A 21,692-nucleotide genomic window follows, 5' to 3' on the forward strand; every position below is an offset into this window, starting at 1 on the left:
ATGTGAAGAATTGGCTACGTATTCATTAGAAAAAATGAAATCAAACCCTGCGCGTATTCGAATAAATGTAAAAGAATATTTGTTCGAAGCAAGAGCTTGTAATGAACTTTAAAAAATAAGCATGTGCTTTACTTACTCCCGAGAGAAGTTCAATTCCATTTATTTCATGATATGAGAATGTCGAAATGTCAAAATGGAAGAGCATAGAGACACAAGTTTTGGTTGGCCAGGGGCCGATTTTATTTCGTGTCGCATGAGCGGCACGTAGGTTACGCGAGGCGCGTTTCTGTCCTATGCTAAGGATAATACCGTTTCAGTTGGTCTAGGTTGGTAGGATTATAAAATTCATTCTTATATAAGTCTGTAATCCTAACCACACCCCTGGGAGTATGGATTTGACCAAGAAAGGTCCGGCCCAGTTAGGTTTAAACTTTCCTCGTGGATCGATAGGTAGGAGAGCTCTGGCTGATTTGAGTACCAAATCTCCTTCTTTAATGTTCCTGGGTTTAACCCATTTATTAAAGGCTCGTTTGATACGTGCCTGATATGTTTACACATTATGTAGTGCCCGTAACCTTCGTTCATCCAAGAGGATGAGTTCTTCATACCGATCCCTAGTCCATTCAGCTTCTGGGATTTGACTTTCGAGCAAAATGCGTAGGGACGAGATTTTTAATTCAACTGGTTACACAGCTTCCATTCCATAGGTTAAAAAGAAAGGAGTAGCCCCAGTATGTGTCCTAACTGATATTCGATAACCCCATGGCGCAAAAGGTATTTTGCTAGGTCAATCTTGATAATTGTCGATCATTTTCTTGAGGATCATGACGAAATTTTTGTTAGCTGCCCCCACCGCGCCGTTAGTTTGAGTTCTGTAAGGCGAGGAATGGGGGTGCTTGATTTTGTATTTGGCTAGCAATTGTGCAGCTTCGGCCAGGAAATGTGATCCATTGTCACTGATGATCTCATATGGGCAACCATATCGACAGATGATATTGGTTTGTATGAACTTTGCCACATGTTTAGCTGTAAGAGCAGTGTAGGATGCCGCTTCGACCCATTTAGTAAAATAGTCGATAGCTACCAAAATGAAACAATGACCTCTTGTTCCAGCTGGAGTGATATTCCCGATGATGTTGATTCCCCAAGCAGAAAATGGCCAAGGAGATGTCATGGTGTAAAGCATTGAGGGAGGAACATGTTGCACATTCCCGAAGTTCTGGCATTTATGGAAGTGTCTGACGTATTTAATACAATCTGACTCTATTGTTGTCCAGTTATATCCCAGACGTGTGATTTTATTTACCATCATGGGTTCACTCATATGAGGATCGCACTCTCCATCGTGAACTTCTTCCATCACTGTTTGTGCCTGTGATTGATCAAGGCAACGCAAGACGACACCAAGAGGTGTTCTTTTGTACAATTCTCCCTACATAAGGAGGTATTGAGAGGCTAGTAGGCGTATGGCGCATTGTCCTCTCTTATCCATATCTGATGGGTATGTACCGTTAAATTTGAAGTTTATAATGGCTTGAAACCAAGGTTCCCCTAGACTTTCTTCTTCATCTATAAGGTGGTTTACGTAGGCCGATTTTGACCGTTGTTCGATGCGTAAAGGCATTTCAACCATGTCGTCTTGCATATTAATCAAAGATGCGAGTTCTGCAAGAGCATCTGCAAATTGATTCTCTTCACGAGGCAGGTGTAGATAAGTGACCTGATCGAAGAATTGGGCAACTTGATCTATCCTAGCCTGATAGGGTGCTAGACTTTCACTTCGAATTTTCCAAGATCCCGTAATTTGGTTAATGATCAAGGATGAGTCTCCGTGAACTCGAAGATTCTTAATGCCTAGACTTACTGCTACTTGTAGACCAATGAATCAAGCTTCATACTCTGCTGCGTTATTTGTCACTTCGAAGTCGAGTTTGACAGAAAGTTGTGTATGCTCGCCTTCAGGAGAAATGAGCAACACTGCTACTCCAAATCCTCTTAAATTCGATACTCCATCAAAATAAAGGTCCCAAGAGTCTACATTGGTCTGTAGGATATCCTCGTCTGGAAATAACCACATGTCTATTGCTTGAGTATCATCGATAGGATTGTCTGCGAAGAATTCGGCAACGGCGCGTCCCTTTATGACCTTCAAAGGCACGTATTTAAGATCGAACTCCGAGAGCATTAATGTCCATCTTGCCAAATGTTCGTTGAGAACGGGTTTCTCGAAGAGGTATTTGACAGGATCCATTTTAGAATACACTTTGACAGAGTAGTTAAGCGTGTAGTGGCGTAGCTTCTTTGTTGCCCACACAAGAGCGAGGCATGTCTTTTCAAGAGGCGTGTATTTACACTCGTATTCTAAGAACTTCTTACTAAGGTAGAAGATAGATCTTTCTTCTTTCCCAACAGTCTGTGTGAGCATAGCCCCCATGGCTGTTTCGGTGACTGTGAGATATAAACTAAGAGGTTGATCTCGTTGGGGAGGCATTAGCACTGGTGACTTAGCCAGTATCTTCTTAATTCTGTCAAACGCCTTTTGCCAGTGATCGTCCCATATGGTATGATCTGTTTTCTTGAGCTTCTTGAAAATAGGTTCGCAGATCATAGTAAGCTTTGATATGAATCGGCTTATATACTGCACTTTGCCTAGAAATCCTCTAACCTCCTTCTCTGTTTGGGGTTATGGCATTTCGATTAAGGCTTTAATCATGGATGGATCAATTTATATTCCCCTCTGGCTGATGACATATCCCATAAGTCTGCCTGACGTTACTACAAATGCACATTTCTCAGGATTGAGCCTCATGTTGTACTTCCGCAATCTGAGGAAGAATTTGCGAAGATTATAAATATGCCCCTTTATATCTTTGGATTTGACAATCATGTCATCAACATACACTTCTACTTCTTTGTGCATCATGTCATGTAGTAAAGTGGTCGCAGTGCGTTGATATGTAGCTCCAGCATTGATTAGCCGGAATACCATGACACTATAACAATATGTACCCCACTGAATGACAAAGGTTGTCTTATGCATGTCTTATATGTCCATCTTGATCTGATTATACCCTGCATATCGATGTATGGTAGAGGGAAGTCGTCCTTAGGACTTGCTTTGTTCAAATCTCTTAAATCAATTTATTAACATATTAATTAGAGAGAGAATGTCTTTAGAGAGAGACTGCGATTTAGGGTTCTTCTGAGTTTGTTACTGCAATGGCTCGACAAAAACGGAATAATCCTAAATCTAATATAATAATTAGATTAATATCACATAATAACTCAACTCAAACCAAAACAAATTAGTAATACGCTACATAATAAAGCTAGTGGATCGAGATTTCAATCTTTGGATCATGAGGATGATGTTCTTCTTGCTGATATTCAGTGCGAGGAACACGATCATGCTTCTGAGGATGTAATCCATCCATTTTCCCTCAATAATAGAATGAGTTCGATTGTGGAGGAGGAATCCGATGACGTTAGTGACTTGACGGAGGTTTCTCACAATTCCCATGGGTCTGAATCGTCTAGGGTAAGTCCTCTTCAACTAACTAGTGCTGATGTTGAGAATAAACTTGCTTATTGGTCTACTGCGGTGTATTGTTACGTGTTGGGATCGAATCCGCCGTTCAAAGTAGTGGAGGGTTTTGTTAAACGGGTATGGGGATATACTGAGTATGAGAAAATTTCTTTTCATTCTAATGGTATTTTCCTTGTTCGTTTCAAAACTGAAGCCATGAAGTTGCGTGTGTTACAATCGGGTCCTGTGTTTTTTGATAACAAACCTGTGGTAGTTAAGGAATGGACACCTACCTCGAAATTGGTCAGGGAAACTGTGGATATGGTGCCGATCTGGATCAGATTCTATGGTTTGCCACTGAAAGTTTGGGGAAATGCGTTAATGAAAATTGCTAGCCTGGTAGGGAAGCCAGTGAGAGTTGATAGTAATACCCACCTCAAAACGTTCATTGGACATGCTAGAATGATGATTGAGGTCAAGATGGGGGGGAGGGGGGGGGGGGTATTTCCTGATGTCATAGAATTTGCTGATGAGATGGATGTTGTGCACAGGCAGATAGTCCATTATGAATGGAAACCTGTACTCTGTGCTGGTTGTAATGGGATTGGGCATATACAGAGGGACTTTAAGAAGAAGTAGGAGCCTACACAACAGAAAGTGACGCAAGTCTGGGTTCGTAAGAGGCAGCCTCAACAACCTCCTGTTGAGCCAGTACCTCATATGGTTCCTGTGGTTCCTGAGCCTAACTTTTTTGTGGTCCAGTCTCAACCTATTGGTGGGGGTTATACAAGGGGTATGGTCACTCCCATACCATGCTCTTTTACTCCACTCTCTCCTACTAGAATTCTCACAAGATTGTCTAGGCAGGGGACTCAACTTGGAGCTGGTAAGAGCGCATTTATGGAGATCCTTGAGCATTCTATACACTATAGGAGGGTGCTTGAGGAGGACATGACTGGGGACCATCCTATGCTGGAAAATGGGTAGCATTGGATTCTGGAATGTTCGTGGTATGAATAGTGAGAATAAGCAAAAGGACATTAGGTGGTTTTTGCATAATAATAATAATATAGGCATTTTTGGTTTATTAGAAACAAGAGTTAGATTACATGCTATCAATAAAGTTCACCAGGGCATTGGAAGTGAGTGGACTATGGTTAATAATATTGGAAGTCATGATGGAGGCAGAATGTGGATTATCTGGGATGCTGTTAATTATAAAGTGGAGGTCCTAAGTTCTGAGGCTCAAGTGATTAATACTAGAGTCACTTTTATTCCTAATGGAGATATATGGTGGATATCAGTAGTATATGGTTTTAACAGGGTCTCAGATAGACTACCATTGTGGCAGTCTCTTCAACTGATGCATCAGGTGGTGGCTGGTCCATGGGTGGTTATGGGGGATTTTAATAGTGTACTTGCTATGGATGAAAGGATAGGTTCTGAAATTGCTGCTGTAGAGATGAGGGATTTCCAGGACTGTGTGGATGCTTGTGGAATTGGGGACATCCCTGCACATGGATCCTTTTTTACCTGGAACAACAAGCACGAGGTTGGGGATTTGGTGTTTAGCAGGATTGATAGAGCCATGGTCAATGATGATTGGCTACTTAAATACCCTGATACTCTTACTATGTTCCACCCTGAAGGCCTTTTTGACCATTGCCCATGCACTATGAATATGAAGCCTGATAGGGACAGGAAAAGAGGGAGTTTTAAGTACTTTAATATGTGGGGCAAGGACTCAGATTTTCTCAAGATAGTTAAGAATGTTTGGGAGGCTAATATTCCTGGTCATAAAATCTTTCAGGTTGTTAAAAAACTTAAGTCTTGAAGAGACCTTTGAAAGATTTGAATGGCTCTACTTATGCTTAGATTGAGACTACTGCAAAACTTGCTCAAGTGCTGCTCCATGAAGCTCAGGTCAAGTTGCATTTGGACCCTAAGAATGTCACTCTCCAGCAGGAGGCCAAAGCTACAGCATTAATCTATAAAGAAAGGGCTGAGGCTAAGAGGAGTTTTTTAGCTCAAAAAGCTAAAGTCCAATGGATATCTGATGGGGATGGCAACACTAAATTCTTCCATATTGCTATTAAGGCTAGGAGAATGCAGAATAAGATTTTATCCATCAAAGATATGGATGGGAAGATGGCCTCTAATGCTGTAGAAATTGAGGAGGCTTTCATCAAATATTACAAGAAGCTATTGGGGGCCTGTACACCTGTGGCTAAGGTTCATGTCCCAACTGTTAGGAAGGGAAATGTAATTAATGTTGATCAGAAGGTTCTCCTTACTACTGAGGTCACTACTAGTGAGATTAAGGAAGCTTTAGCTGCCATTCCACCTAATAAGGCGCCTGGCCCTGATGGGTTCACCTCCCAGTTCTTTAAAGATGCTTATGATGTGGTGGGAGATGACCTTATTGGTGCAGTTCAGGAATTTTTTTTTTTGGCAGGATGCTCAAACAGGTGAATGCCACTACTCTTACCTTGATTCTCAAAAAGGTTAGGCCTGAGAATGTAGCTGATTTCAGACCCATTGCATGCTGCAATGTGGTCTATAAGGTCATCTCTAAGGTCATTTGCAATAGACTTGCTAGAGTCTTGCCTAGTATAGTTAGTGAGAACCAAAGTGCTTTTATAAAAGGGAGAGATATAGTGGATAACATACTCATTTGCCAAGACTTGGTGAGATTGTACAAGAGAAAGACTTGTTCCCCTAGATGTCTTATGAAAATTGACTTGAAGAAAGCTTATGACTCCATTGAATGGGAGTTTATTAAGCAAATGATGAAGGCTTTGGGATTTCCTAGGAGGTTCATTCTTTGGGTTATGAAATGCATCTCTACTCCTTGGTTTACTCTTTCACTCAATGGGAATAGTTTTGGATATTTTCAAGGCAAAAGAAGGATCAGACAGGGGGATCCCATGTCCCCTTTGTTATTTACGCTTTGTATGGAATACCTCAGTAGAATTCTTGCTGAGGTTACTTCAACCATGGAATTCAATTTTCGTCCTCTTTACAGACCACTTAGGTTGACCCATCTATGCTTTGCAGATGATCTCCTAATGTTATGTAGGGGGGATATAAGATCAATCATTGTTATTCTAAGAGCCTTTGCTACATTCTCAAGGGCTTCTGGCTTGGTGATGAATTGTGAGAAATCAGACATTTATTTGAATGGGATGAGAGTTGAGGAGGCTCAATACATTCTTAACATCTCTGGGTTCAGAGAGGGTCAGCTCCCTTTTAGATACTTAGGGATACCTATCTCTCATAAAAGAATGGCCATAGGTGATTGTAATAGGCTGGTTGAGAAAGTGGTGTTGAGAATCAGAGGTTGGGGAGCCAGGAAGCTTAGCTATGGTGGGAGATTGGTTCTTGTCCAAGCTGTGTTGACACAATTGCATACATTCTGGGCACGCATTTTTCTTATCCATGTGACTGCCCTAGATAGAATAGAGAGGATTTGCAAGAACTATTTGTGGGGTGGCACTGAGCAATTCCATAAAATGCCTAATGTTGCCTGGGAGAAAGTATGTTGTGATAAGAAATATGGGGGTCTGGGAATTGTTCATTGCAGGAAGTGGAACTTGGCTATGATGGGCAAAGTTGTTTGGTGGTTGGTCTCCAAGGCTGATCATATGTGGATCAAGTGGGTCAATCATATATACATCAAGGGGCAGGAATGGCTCTCTAATAACCCTCATGTTCACTCAAGTTGGTCTTGGCGTATGATTTGCAAAACCAAGGAGAAATTGAAAGCAGGATTCTATGCAGGGAACTGGACTGAGCAACATGGTTACTCTGTTGCCAGTGGGTACCAATGGTTGCAAGGTCCTCAGGATAAGGTGAGGTGGTTTCCTCTGATTTGGAATAAAATCAATATGCCTAAACATTTGTTCCTTGGGTGGATTGCTGTTCAGCAGAGGTTAGTGACCAAGGATAGGCTCCTCCAATTTGGGATCATCACTGATGGTCGGTGTGACTTGTGTCCGGCTCACATGGAGACGCACCAAAGATATTCTTTATAAATGTGTTTTTAGTGCTAGGTGCTGGAGTCAGTTGAAGAATTGGTTAGGGATCAACATGCCTGCCTCTAACATTCTGGAATGGAGTTTACATTGGAGATGCAGATCATTGATGAAGAAACAAATTGTTTTTGCTGCTATCCTTGCAATGGTATATCATATTTGGCAAGCTCGTAACCTGTGCAGGATTGAACTTCGGGTACCTAAGCCTGAGGTGATTTTTGCTAGGGTGAAGATTGATGTTCAGTTGCGTGGACAATGCATTACTTGGGGGATTAAGTTTCAACATATGCCTTGGATGCCATGGACTAGTATGATTTGATTGTGTATGCTAGTAGGTGTTTGCATTAAGAATGATGTACTGGTGACTTTGTAATCTGAACTATTAATTATTCTAATATATTTCACATTTCACCAAAAAAAAAAAAGTCTCTGAAATCAACACAAACCTGGATTCGCCCATCCTTTTTGGGTACGGGGACTATGTTAGCCACCCAGTCTGAATACTCGAAAATTTTGATGAACCCGGCTTTGAATTGTTTATCGACTTCTTCTTTGATCTTAAGAGCCCATTCGATCCTCATCCAACGAAGCTTCTGTTTTACAGGTTTGAAAACTAGTTGATTGGAATTAGATGTTCTGCAATATCCCTGTCGATCCCTGGCATATCCTTGTAAGACTAAGCGAAAACGTCCTTGAACTCGTGTAGGATGTCAATGAAATTTCCCCTTTCAGTTGGGTTTAAGGTCGTCCCTATCCTAAGTTCTTGGGGTTCTAGTTCGGTTCCTACGTTGATGGGTTCAGTGTTCTCTTTAACTGATGCCCCTTCCCCCTCTTGTAATATCTCTTTAACTATATAAGGAGGTAATTCGACCGAGTCTGGGTTAGGATCATCTCATTATCATCGTAAATAGAATTGCATTCAGAAAAACACAAGGAGTAATTAGAATCTGATTTATTCATATTAAATTTTAAAAATAGCTGAAATAAAGAAGCCATATGTTCAGTAGTCAGTGGCGATAAAGAGACAAATGCTGGGACATTTCCAAAGCTACTGCTACTATTCGATGCTATGCTAGGAGAAACAAAGGGATGGGGAATGACGACAGAAGGAGACTCTTTAGCGACTTCTCTAGACTCAGACTCTGATTCTGACTCCGACTCCGACTCTGACTCGAATTCGTTGTCTTCAGTTCTCCTTTAAACATCTCTCCTTCTCCAGTAGTGACTTTGAATAACTTTCCTTGGTTGTTGGTCCATTTAATCGACTTTCTCCATCCTTTCTGCTGATTCGAACTGGTGTCAGTAATTAGCGTTGTTGGGTTGAAGTGATCATCTTGAAGTATCATGGTAATGATCTCATCCTGCGCTGCTCTGACAAATATTTCTTCTCCAAACAGAAGGCTAACGGCTTGTTCGTCTAAACAAGGTGTTTGACGAGTTTTGAAGATAGGAACTGTTTCGGGAGGGATGAAGTAGAAATCGTGGAAGACCTCGATTTCAGCTAGTTGCATTCCTTTATAATGCCAAGGTTCGGGAAACCCATGAAAGTATTCCTGAATCCCTTCTCTAACGAAGTATCCATTTAGGGTAGAGAGATAGGGTCGCATTTGGATTCCTTTGTCCTTACGGTTTTGGAATTGGGTAAGCATTTCTAAGACTTCTGCTTTCGTGGGCTTGTATCCTAAACCTAATGGTATCCTTTGAGAGTTTCCTTCTTTGTATGGCGCGAAGGTATTTTTCTTAACAGTGTTTAATGGCATTCCTAGGAAGTATCCCTGGGACTTGAGTATGTGGTTGACCACCAAATTGGAGTATGGGTTGAAGTATAGAGGTTCCAATTCGCTTTCTACGAGATTTATGCTCTGAAATCCCCCCCCCCCCCCAAGCTCATATAATGGGTCTGTGACTACCTGGTTGCTTGACATTTTCTCTATTACAGCCTTGATAGGTGACGAAGTGATCGTCACTACTTTGCCGTCTAGAGGAATCCTGATCTTCTGGTGTAAGGTGGATGTTACCACTTTGGAAGCGTGAATCCAAGGTCTTCCCAGAAGTATATTGAAGGATGCCTCAATATCCACTATTTGAAAATTAACCTTTCGCTCGATTGGCCCTGTGGCTATAGTGAGGTTGATTGGCCCTACTACTTTATGTCGTGTTCCATCATATGCTCGAACACCTTGATTAGTAGGAGTCCAATCTGACTCTTTCATGCGCAGCTTGTATGCTGTCTTTAGTGGTATGACGTTGACTGCAGAGCCATCATCCACCAAAGTCATTGGTACGTTCTTCTTTAAGTTTGTGACTGTAATGTATAGAGCGGGGTTATGACTGGCGCCTAAAGGAAGCAAACCCTCCTCTAAAAAGGTAACTGGGTTACTTCGTTTAACTGAGTCTTGGAAGACCTAGTTGACTACGTCGTCAGGTGTAGAGTTGTGCGCGACGTTCAATTTAGCCAATGCTTGCAGTAAAGCTTGACGATGGGGAAATGAACTCGCAACTAGTTGCCAGACTGAAAGATCAGCCTTCGTCTTCTGCAGTTGCTTTAGCAAGTGGTCAGTAGATGTATCTTCACCATCATTTGGTGTGATGACATTGGTGTTAGTAACTGGTCCATTAGCCGTAGGACCGTTCTGAGAGACATTTTGATATGGACGCCCTGAACGAGTAAGGTGGTCTATATCTTGATCTTCGCTAGCCTTGACTATATCCTCACTAACCTTGACTAGATAGTGTTTTGTGAGGTATTCATCTTCATCGTCTTCGGCCCATATTCCGTTGACGATATTGAGCTCTCTCAACCTGATGATTTCAGCTTCTAGACTGATTATTTGCTCGACTAGATTGTTAACTACGGCGATTACCTCTTGCATCGTAGACTCTTGAGATAGACTTAGAGTCAATGGCACGTTTTCCCTAGGTATGGTGCTTAGATTGCGTAGGACGCCACTACGCCTTCCACCAAACTTGCACACTTACACTCTTTGCCCATACGATAAAATCGGCAATGGTAAGAGAAATGGTGGAATAACTTCCCTTATCTTCTATTGCATTAATCTCATCCTCGACTGCAGAAATGAGGTGTGAACAATCCAAGGTGGATTCTTCATCTGTGATCATCAGAACTCCAAGAGGATTCTGAGTATTGTTAGGCTTGCCTCCGGGAGGTATGGGAAAACGACTATCTTCAATCATATCCTGAAGGACATGTTTCAATTTAAAGCATTTCTCCATATCGTGTCCCTTTCCTCTGTGATATTCGCAGTATGCGTTCTCATCCTAGAATTTGGACTTCTTCTCTGGTTCAGGCGTAGGTCCTATGGGTTGGAGCATACCTTGTTTCATCAACCTCTTCAGAGCATTGGAGTATGAATCACCAATGTTTCTGAACTTCCTTTGCGGGTTATTCTTCTTAGCAGATGATTCAATAAGGTTAACCTCATCAGTCTTGCTAGTAGAGCCATAAGAACGACTCGTTGAACCCTGATATCCACGACCTACCATTTTGGATAAGATTCCTTTACGGATGCCGTCTTCAATTCTCGTTCCTTGCACAGTCAGGTCTTTGAAAGACTTTATGTTTTGGTACCTCAAATGGTTTGCATAAATAGGTCTCAAATTATCCACGAACTTTTCCACAAGAGTAGCTTCATCTGGACGTTCAACAAGTTATGTGCTAGTCTTTCTCCACCTACTTAGGAAGTCGGTGAAGCCTTCTTTCTTATTTTGGGTAAGAACCTCTAGAGTGCGCATATTGACTTGGATCTCAGCATTATCCGCGTACTGTTTAGTGAACTCAATTGCGGCATCATCACAAGTGGCAATCTTCGTGTGCTCTAAAGAGAAAAACCATTGCTTAGGAATAGTGTCGAGAGATGAAGGAAAGATCCTTAGGAACATCTCAGGTTTGATGCTTTTGATAGACATATAATCCTTGAGGGCATGGATGTGGTTCAAAGGGTTTTCATGCCCCTTGAACTTTGGGATGTCGGTCATGTTGGAGTTGGTAGGCAGTTGAGCATTTACCGCCTCATACTTGCGATTATTATCCCTGTAGATGTCATCTCCCTTAAGGTACATTAGTTACTCCTCCAAGTGTTGGAGTCGCTTCTCGGCTTCGGCCTCAAGAGAGGACCTAGTGGAGGGTTGACTTCTGGTTCCCCAACAAAGGGTGGAAGGTTATCGTGCACGCTCATGTCGGGAACATCATTTTCTGCAGGAGGAAGTCTAGTTTCTACAGCAATAATTCGGCCTTCAATAGCATTGAGGCGAGCATAGGCTTGGTCTTGGCTTGTTTGGAGACGGATGAACGCAGCTAGGATTAGATCATTATCATTTCCGGGTTGCTGGGGTTGACCATTAACGTTTGCATGACTAGTTCCAGGCATCTTGGAAACTGGGAAAAGAGATCGACGATGAATCAAAGCACGATCGACCATTTTAGCACACTTACTCAAAAAAGACTCGACTCGTGGAGTGGACGTGTGCCACTGTGTCAAGTGAGGTATAAAAATGACAAAATTTGAAATGTTTGTCCAAAGCAACTGTAGTGTAGTTGTAGGAGTGCCTACTCGAAGTGAGGTTTTGAATGGGTTTTGAGGCCCGAATTTTGACTGGACATTTAGATAAAGTTTCGGCTTATTTTGCGCTATTTTAGGCCATGTTTAAAAATATTTACATTTTGAAAATGATTTTATTTTGCAAGAATTTCGTCATGGTTTTGTTTACAAAATGGTGATCACGTATATGATACAAACAGACATATGGGCATTATAACGGTATTCTGAGTGCATTTAGAGGGTTTTGGCTTAAAAGGTGGGTTGCCATACCAAGCAATCAAACCCTAGTCTGTGGAGAGGTCCGTACCAAATATGAGTAAGGTCGATTCCTAGTCCATTTCCTCGAGTAATGAAAGCCATTGATACAAACATGATTATGTACCACAAAGATGGTTGACGTTAATCGCTATCAATCCTTAGGACCAGATATTTAATTTGGATCGTCCCAGGCGAACGATTGGTCGAAGGGGTAGGGTTAAGCCTAGGAAGGTCAATAAAACGACCTAAGAAGGTCGAGTAATGAAAACCGACAACTGTCTCGTATAAACTATTCCCTAACCTCGTTCAAGTTTCACCCTGGTTAACACGTAATTGTATCATCCCCAGCGGAGTCGCCAAACTGTGGAAATGGGTCACCCACGTTGATGAATGTTTAAGGCGACGGCACTTCTCCCACGGAACCTTGCATAGCCAAAGCACGTCATGGGCCGTTACCGATTTGTGAGGCATTGAAACCGGTGAAAGGTTGAATAAGCCTGCATTTGTGGAGTCGCCACCAACTTTCATGGAAAATTGGAACCTTTCGAATACCTCGTGTCATGTCAAGACACAAAGTAGTGACATGAACACTAAGAACTCGTTACCCTTAGCATTCTTGTCTAGAATGACTCTCGTGGATGCCAATGAACACGGATGTTCACAGAGATTTGGAGTAAGAGGTACGTATTAGAAAGTCCTTTTACTGAACACCTAATCCCGCCCGCCTCGATAGCTGCCTCTACTAATGATTAGGGAAATCACTCATATTTGATATGCTGTTGATTACATGCATGAAATGCAACAAACAATAGTTTAATCATAGCATGTGAATTAAACTATGTCGGTGAACAAATAATTTAACAATTATTAATATCGAAGTTGAAAGTTAGATTTGATTACATGTGAATACAAGTAAATAAATCATATATAAAAATGATAAATAAATAACGATAATTGAAATTACAATGAATTACAATGGTTTACTTGATTTACATCAAAAATATACTCAAGACGGAAATTTGAAGATAAAATAAAAAGGTTAAAAATTAAGGTAATAAAATAGGACAGATTAAAGGTAATAATAGGATTATTAGTTAATTAACTACGTAATTAAAGGCTAAGTCAAAGCGAGAACGGAAGTTCAGGGACAGAGGTCACCTCAGAACAAGCGCAGCATCTACTGCATCCCTTGGAAGAGGCACAACTTTTCCTGCGTCTGTTCTGGAGTTGAGCTCTGGCTGTGAAGTCAAAACCGCGGGGTTTTAATATTCGTTGGTACGTTTTACGATTGATTATCGATATTAGACTCAAGTGAAAGTTATTTACCATATTAATTACTTCTGAAACCGTCATAAAAGCGATAAACACGGATTAAAACGAATAGAAACAGGTTAGAATGGATTAAAACAAGTTAGATTTATTTACAATGTCGAAATTAGAAAAAAAAAACGAAATTTAAAAGAAATTGATAAACTGAAAATAAGCAGTGGAAATTATATACAAAGGACAAATTCAAAAAACTTGATATGAACTAATCGAGCCTCTAAAATCCGAGTTTGATTTAATGACGAAAACCCGCAAATATCGAGTTACTAGGGATTTAGGTCGAAATAAAACGTGGTAATTAAAAGGAGTTATTAAGATGTGGCTTATGCACAAAGGAAAGAAAGAAAGTAAGAAAATAAAACCAAAGGAACGAAAAGAACAGAAAACCCGAGGAAGAAGAAGAAGAGCAGGAGCAGTGGCAGCCTCTGGAAGAGGCGTAACAGATGTTGCGACCCTTTGAAAAGGCGCAGCTGCTGCTGCGTTACTTCTCGACATCTGGTTATTGTTGTTTCGTAAAAACAATTTGGAATAAAAGGGTTTTTAAAGTCGGTATTAAATATTCTTTTGACATGAATCTTACAATGATGAGTACGAAAACAAAATACAATAAAAAGATGGGATTTACACTCTCAGACTTACGTGATTGACGAAACGAGATTGACTAAGTTAACGTTAGTGATTGCTCGACTCGAATGTATTTAGAAAGTGCCATCGTTAGAGGATTTGGATTAAATTGATTGATGTATAGTGGTCAAATTGGTCGGTCATACAACGTAACTGGAACTCAGAATGATCTGAGCTTACGTGGTCGATTGATCAAGCACATAGGCGTCGAAAGTTTAGAGCAAAGTCTAGAATGCAAAGGGAGAAAAAAAGGGCGGACACTTGCATGAAAAATGTGAAGAGTTTTGGAATGACTCAAACTTTGCAAAGAAATCACAGAAAAATTCTATAAACAGCAAAAAACGAAATGAGAGAAGAGGTGCATCATCTCTTTGCGTCATTTCCCCATAAGTTTTCTCCTGCGGAAGAAAGATTTCCGCGTTTCTATTATGGAATTCCGGTTGATCTCTACTTCCTTATTCCTTAAAATAAGATTTATGGATGATATTTTGTCAAAAGATATAAAATTAAATTATGGAATAAATATCTGGAATATTCTAGAACATTCTGACTCGGCATTTTAAACGGTTTCTTAGAAAATGAAGCGGTTTTTTACCCGAACTCCAAATGAACTCTAATTACTGTCAAAACGACCGCATCGGTGCGTAGATGATGACCAAGGGATTCACAAGTGTTTGAGCTATCACTTGATGATAAACTTACGGATTGTCATAAATCGTTTAGCGTACCAAACATGCGGCCCAATCACCATTGGGTGGTTGGCGGAAGGTGTAGAAATGAGGTATCCACAAAAGCAAATTTATTAAACTCAAACAAAATGTAAAAGTAAGATATCCTTCCAAACTGAGGGAAATTAAATAAAGACAAAGAAACTGATTCACCAAATTAGTAGTGACAAAAGAAGGTCAGGAAAGCGAGGTAGCAGCCGACCACCACCATGAAAGAGCCTGGACAGTCAAACACTGAAACTTTAACATTATAAGAGAAGCAGGGTGCTGCTCTCCGGTGACCTAAAGAGGGTTGATGAGGCCGTCGACGAGAAGCGGAGATATAGAAGGCGTTGGTGTTCGGGTTTAGGGGTTAGGGTTTTGAGAAATCGTTATTGGTTTTTTTTTCGGCTCTCTAAAAAGTTGACGTTATTACTCTTAAAGTTGGGACTTAATATTACCAAGTTGGGACTTGTTATATCATACTCCCTCCCATCTCAACCAAAAGTTACATTTGACTTTATTACGCTTGCCGAAACGCATTTTGCAACGTGAATATCTTTAGTTACACATTATTAAAAATTATAAAAACTTGATATTCTTATAGCATTTATGCCGATTAATCAAATAAGATCTCGCATGACTATGTTTTTCTCTTATATATTACTAATAATATCAAAGATTCTCTATAATTATAAATAGTCCGAAAAAGTCAAATGTAATATTTGGTTTGGATGAGAGGGAGTAATATTCGAGTAATTTGGTAGGGGTATTGTTTGTGCACCGCGATTAGAGAGGTGTGATTGTGTGAGCGACGACAAACAAGTGGTATCGGGTGTAGGATTGTTGTACTAGTCATGACACATCAGTCCTTTTCTTTTACCAATATACTTTGTCAATGCTTATTTTAATCCAAACCACCAAACCATTTGCATTTGTTTTTTCCGCTAGCTACTGCATGTATGCAATTATGCATATACTTCATTGATGATATAAATGTGCAACATAGTTAGTCAATCAGAGCTGGAATGCAATATCATGTCAAAAGTGCATTCCCGCAAGTCATTTGGTGTTTATTTATGCAATTGCATTTCTATATGCAATAAAACGCATTACTTTATACTCCCTCCTATTCTACCTAACGCTGCCTATTTCCTCTTTCGTCTATTCACAATACTCTCCATATTTCCTTATTTGACAAACTTTTATATTTATTTTAATCATCTCACCCCACAACAATACCCTACAATACTCATACATTATCTTATTTTAATCACCTTACCCCACAACAATACTTATTTTAATCACTTTACCCCATAATAATATTTATTTTAATCACACAATACCTTCTTTCTCTCCAATCTTCTACCCCACTACAATACTTCACCATATAATACTCCCTCCCTTAATTCTCGTACCCTCTATGAAAGGGGAGGATTATTAAGAATAGGAGGGAGTATATTACTCCTTCTCCCCGCGCCTGTTAAAATATATAAATGATCTTAGAACTCTTAACTATCAACTTAAACTTGGTTGAAATGGTTTTTGACATCTCCTACTAAAAAAATCACTGCTTCAAATACTACCACATGATTAATTCTAAAATGCAATTGCAAAAATATGTAATATTTTGGGTAGCATTACCCCTTACGATCGGTTAACTCTAGAATGCAATTGCATAAATATACGTAATATTTTGTTGATCGATATACAAATTTGCTTCTTGTTTTGTCCTTTGACATACGTAGCCACATATATACAATGTATATTATTCTATCCATTGGAAGGAGCACGTCTTTCTACTGGTTTTATCTACCTGACCCATTTTTATGTTAAGATGATTATCCGTTCTAAGGAAGACTAACTCACCTACACAAATACCAAACAAAGCTAGACCTTAATAACTACTCGTAACAACTTAGAGTAATATTAATTCTTTTGAATTATAGTTTTGGCATATATTCACCAAAATCCACATAAGAATGCAATCCATATCACATATCATAACTTGAAGATAAAGAGTGAAAATAGCTCATTACTTCAACTTGTAGAGCAATTACGTCAGACGGTATGGGATGCTAGAATGTGTACAGTCTTCTTGTGAAATACATAAAGTATCAAATTGCGTGGATATAAATTTTGAAAAAAAAAAAAAACTAAAGGACCAAACTTCAAATCCATTCATTCATTCTAATTGCCTCGTCGTTTTTGGGCCATGCATGTCCTATCGATACAGATGTACTTAGTAAGTTCCAAATCGTGAGATTAGCTAGTTGATGATAGCTAATTCTAGTTTGATTGATAGCTAATTGTACAATTTCAAGTCTAGCCATCAGGAAATACTTTTTTTTTTGTGCTATTTATAGCCTATTAGCCTCTTTAATTTAAGCTAACTTCTCGTTTAAGCCAGAATATCAGTCTTAAGTTTAAGACGAATCAAATGTGTCTATGTAGGATGAATAAGACAAAAACATAATGAATAAGAAAAAGCAAAAGATTTAACCTCTATGTCGTGTGATGGTATTTGAGTTGTTTTAATATTAAGACGGACGCCTCCATTTTAAGGAAGACTAGCTATTAATTTATAGGTGGCCATTCACTCGGATCGGTTATGGATCTGTGTCGGCTCGGTTAAGATTCATGTCAATTCATTGTCGAGTTGGATCATCGATCATGGGGTGACGCGTCGGAATGGGTTTAGTTCTGATCAGCATGAGGTCAAGTTAGATCATCATAGTCCCTACCTCCCTATTTCCTGGTCATTTATTTACCTTTACTTTTGGCCCAAGGACCAAGGAGAGAGGAGGGGACCATTTGCGGGTATTATTTTTAAGTGACTAGTGGACACTATGTTTTGTGGATGATCAAATTACCCTTCAAAAATCTTCACAATATAGAAAAGGTGAACAAATCGATGAGACACCCATAAATAAGATAAACGAATAACTGAGACAGAGCGCGTATAATTTATCTTGTGGATTTAGTATTGGATCGATAATTTCACGTATAAAAACGGTTTAAAGGTGTATTTATTTTACTTTTAAGTGAAGACAATTAAGATTTATGTCAATATAGTCTTATTTATTTGGACCATGATTACTACTCGGGTTGAGTCAATAATATTGAGTAACTGGTCGGTTTCGGATCTAACAAATAAGATTGCATTCAGCTATCAGTTGAACATCGAACGAGGATGGATCGGTTTTGGTTCATCCATTTTGGAGTTCAACTAGGTCGAGCTTCGGACGGTTCAGGTTGGCTGGTCATGTTCCTCAGATCGAGTCAGCTTTTTCCAAATCAATTCTTCATATCCTTCCATTGTTAAGAATATACTATCGTCTCAAACCGAGTCAAGTCTTCATAGTCAAACTCCTCAACCGAAGCCTTGATAATCTCCTTGTTATTATCTTTTGTTAATAGTCAAATGTATCTCCTATATTGTAGTTTGTTTCCTAGTTTCTAGTGTTTAGTTAGCTTAGTTATAGCACTTAATAATTGTATAAATAGTAGTCTCATGTAACTCTAATTATCATCTTATTCAAGACAAATTATATTCATCCTTTACATGGTATCACGAGTCTTCCAATCCTCGCGATCATAAAACAATTCTCGGTCTCGATCCTTGTATTCGTTCTCTTGGTTAATTGTTCCGTCTCCTCTCCCGTTCCTCTTCAACCATGGCCAACCATCACCTTCAACTCTTCAATGTAGCCGAACCCAACTCACCTTTAACCCTTGTCACACTTCCTAATTGTATCCAACTTAAGAATACGATGACCTTCCGACAATGGCGTTTCCAAATGTGTGCCATCATGAACGGACTCCACCTATTCTCCTACCTTGATGGCACAAACTCGGCACCCTCTAAAACCATCACTATTTCACCCGTACCTCCTGCAACTGACGCGACCATCCAACCGAACCCGGCTTATTCCACTAGGTACCGTCAAGACCAACTTATCCTTGGTGCCCTCACACGCACCCTCTCCTCCCTCATTGCTGGCCTCATTGTCAACGACACTACATCACACGAGGCATGGTCCACACTCACTCGGACCTTGCCAACTCCTCTCGTGGTCACCGACTCCAAATTAAAAACCGGCATGCCAACATTTCTCACACCGTCAACATGAGCATTACCGACTATATGACATCCATCAAAGCTTGCACCGATGATCTCGTTCAACTTGAACACCTGATGGATGTTGATGACATCGCAGACACTATCCTTAATGGCCTTGTTCAAAACAAATATCGATCAGTCATTGAAGCCTTTCGTGCAAGGGATACACTGATATCCTTTGGAGCCCTTCACGAGAAACTCATTCAACATGAACTTCGTGTCAAAAATGAACCCGTCAACACCAATTTTCAGCCCTCCGCTCATGCTGCCTCTCACTTCCGCAACTACAATCAGAATCGCTCCTATCAACAAAAATCCGCCTATAACCACAACAACTATCGGTCTGCTAAGCAATCAACGACTCAAGCCCCATCCTATCCCAAGCAGTACCGGAGTCGTTGTCACTTCTGTGATGAGGTTGGGCATGTGGCCTCGGACTGCCCTCTGCTTCAAATACTCTACCCGAATGTTGTACTTTCCACCCGTCAAAACAAAGGTCCTCGTCCTCAAGCACACAATGACACTCATTTCAATGCTCTGCCCCCGCACTCTTGGGTTGTCGATAGTGGTTCATCTCATCATATCACCGATGGCTTAAATACTCTATCGATTTATAATCCGTATGAAGCCCCTGATGACCACATTATTGAATATGGTTTGATACCGTCGTTTGCGTACCAAAAATAAATACCTAAGTACTACTAACAGAAGTCAGCGGTAAGCAGGGTCGATCTCTACAGGGAGGCGGTCACTATTTACTTGTCTATTCGGTCTGTCTAATGTCACTAATGGGAATTTTGAATTGTTTTGACTAAACTAATGGAATTAAAGCAAGAGAAAAAGGAATAAGAGAAATTAACAGAAGAAAGCGGGAACTAGGATTTCGAGTCATCAATGAACGTCAACTAATTGCAGTTAAGGTCACAGATTAGTCGATGTGTCGGTCTAAGGGGCAACAAATATCTCCTTCCGATCTCAATTCGCCCTAAAGCACAAATAGCTTAGCTTCCGCCCTCACTATGGTGCCCTAATGTTCACTGCAGGTCCCACCCCTTCCAACCTTCTGGTCTAGGTCAAGGCTTACCAAAATTAAATAAGCTAATTGCGTCGACTCAACTAGCAGGATACAATTATAGCAGCGATTAACAACATAGACTAAAACGACAACGACAAATCTATAAACCTAATTAGCAATTAACAACAGTCCATTGAATCACCTAATCTTAGCAGAGAAATTAGCTAGACATAATAAAGGGAAGAGCAAATGGTAAAATAATAAACATTAAATAAAGAGAAGAAAAGAGAAAGGAATATTACAGAGTAAAATCCGGAAAGCAGAGAACAGTAGAAAAGTAACAGGGAAAAAGTATTGTAAAGTAGTGTGTGAGATAGGGAAGAGTGTTACAAATGACGTCCCTCATCCTATTTATAAGAAAATAGAACTTTTATTTAACCTAATGACGAATTAAAGCTAAAAAGGCCCGAGCCCAATAGAAACCACTCGATCGTGCCCTTTTAAACTACTCGATCGAGTAAAATAAAGCTCAAATCACTTGATCGAATAGAAAATATACTCGATCGAGTAAAACCTAAAATGCAACTACTCGATCGAGTAGAAAAAGGATTCGATCGAACATAATTGTACTCGATCGAGTACTTTCTAGCGCACAATTCCTGCTTCGCGCACTGAACTTCAAACGGCTACCATTTCTTCGTTACTTGGGAAAACAGGGCGATTCTGGTGGCGTTGGAAAGATAAGAGGACAAGCTTTTATCCCCAGTTAGAATCACCTGAAAATAAGCTGTAGAACTCGAGATATGGCTATTCAAAGTAGGCACTAGTAATTTGAAGTTCTTCCTTTGCTCGCCTAGCTATCTTACTTCTTTGCGCATCTCACGACAGCTACATTCCCGCTCCAAATTCACTCTTCCTCCAAATGCATGCTAAACGGATGGTAAAAGGCTCGATTTCACTATTTTCTGATCCATTCCTGCAAATAGAACAAAACAAACCAAAGTAGCATATTCGGGGAATTTCGTAGCATAATCTACGATAATAGCATAGAAATACGTGCATAAAAAGGCCAAAAAGGACTATAAAAAATGCACGTATCAAATCTCCCCAAACCAAACCTTTACTCGTCCTCGAGTAAACTAAATGCAAACTAATGGAACGGAAAAGATAACTCAGAGCTAGCTACAAACGCCCACTTAAACCAATTTAATGCAAGCAAACTAACACTTATAGCAAACAGTCAAATGCAAACGAGTTGAACGATGTTTATAATAAAGCTGAACCGTCGACCTTGCAAGACCTTTAATAATGGACTCTCACGGGTCACTCTTCTCTCATGAAGTAAAGGGTGAACATATATATGTAAGAGAGAAAGAAAAATAGTCGCTCACCTAAACTACGGCCCACATAAACATGCATGCAACTAATATGATAGACAATTCTAGCTACCGTACACACATTCCAACCAAACAAGGCCCGTCACAGCTGAGGGCTTACAAAAATATGGTAAAGTGAGGCAA

At 40.1% G+C, this 21,692-nt stretch overlaps 1 protein-coding gene across 1 annotated transcript; it reads left to right on the top strand.

Moving 5' to 3' along the window:
* The first annotated feature begins 762 nt into the window (after positions 1 to 762).
* LOC141588572 (uncharacterized) lies at positions 763 to 4,165 on the top strand. Its single transcript, XM_074410006.1, has 2 exons — positions 763 to 774; positions 3,392 to 4,165. The coding sequence occupies exons 1-2, from the start codon at positions 763 to 765 to the stop codon at positions 4,163 to 4,165; spliced, it is 786 nt and encodes a 261-aa protein (XP_074266107.1).
* The last annotated feature ends 17,527 nt before the right edge of the window (positions 4,166 to 21,692 follow it).

The sequence above is a fragment of the Silene latifolia genome, chromosome 6 (assembly GCF_048544455.1).
Source record: "Silene latifolia isolate original U9 population chromosome 6, ASM4854445v1, whole genome shotgun sequence".
Taxonomy (NCBI): domain Eukaryota; kingdom Viridiplantae; phylum Streptophyta; class Magnoliopsida; order Caryophyllales; family Caryophyllaceae; genus Silene; species Silene latifolia.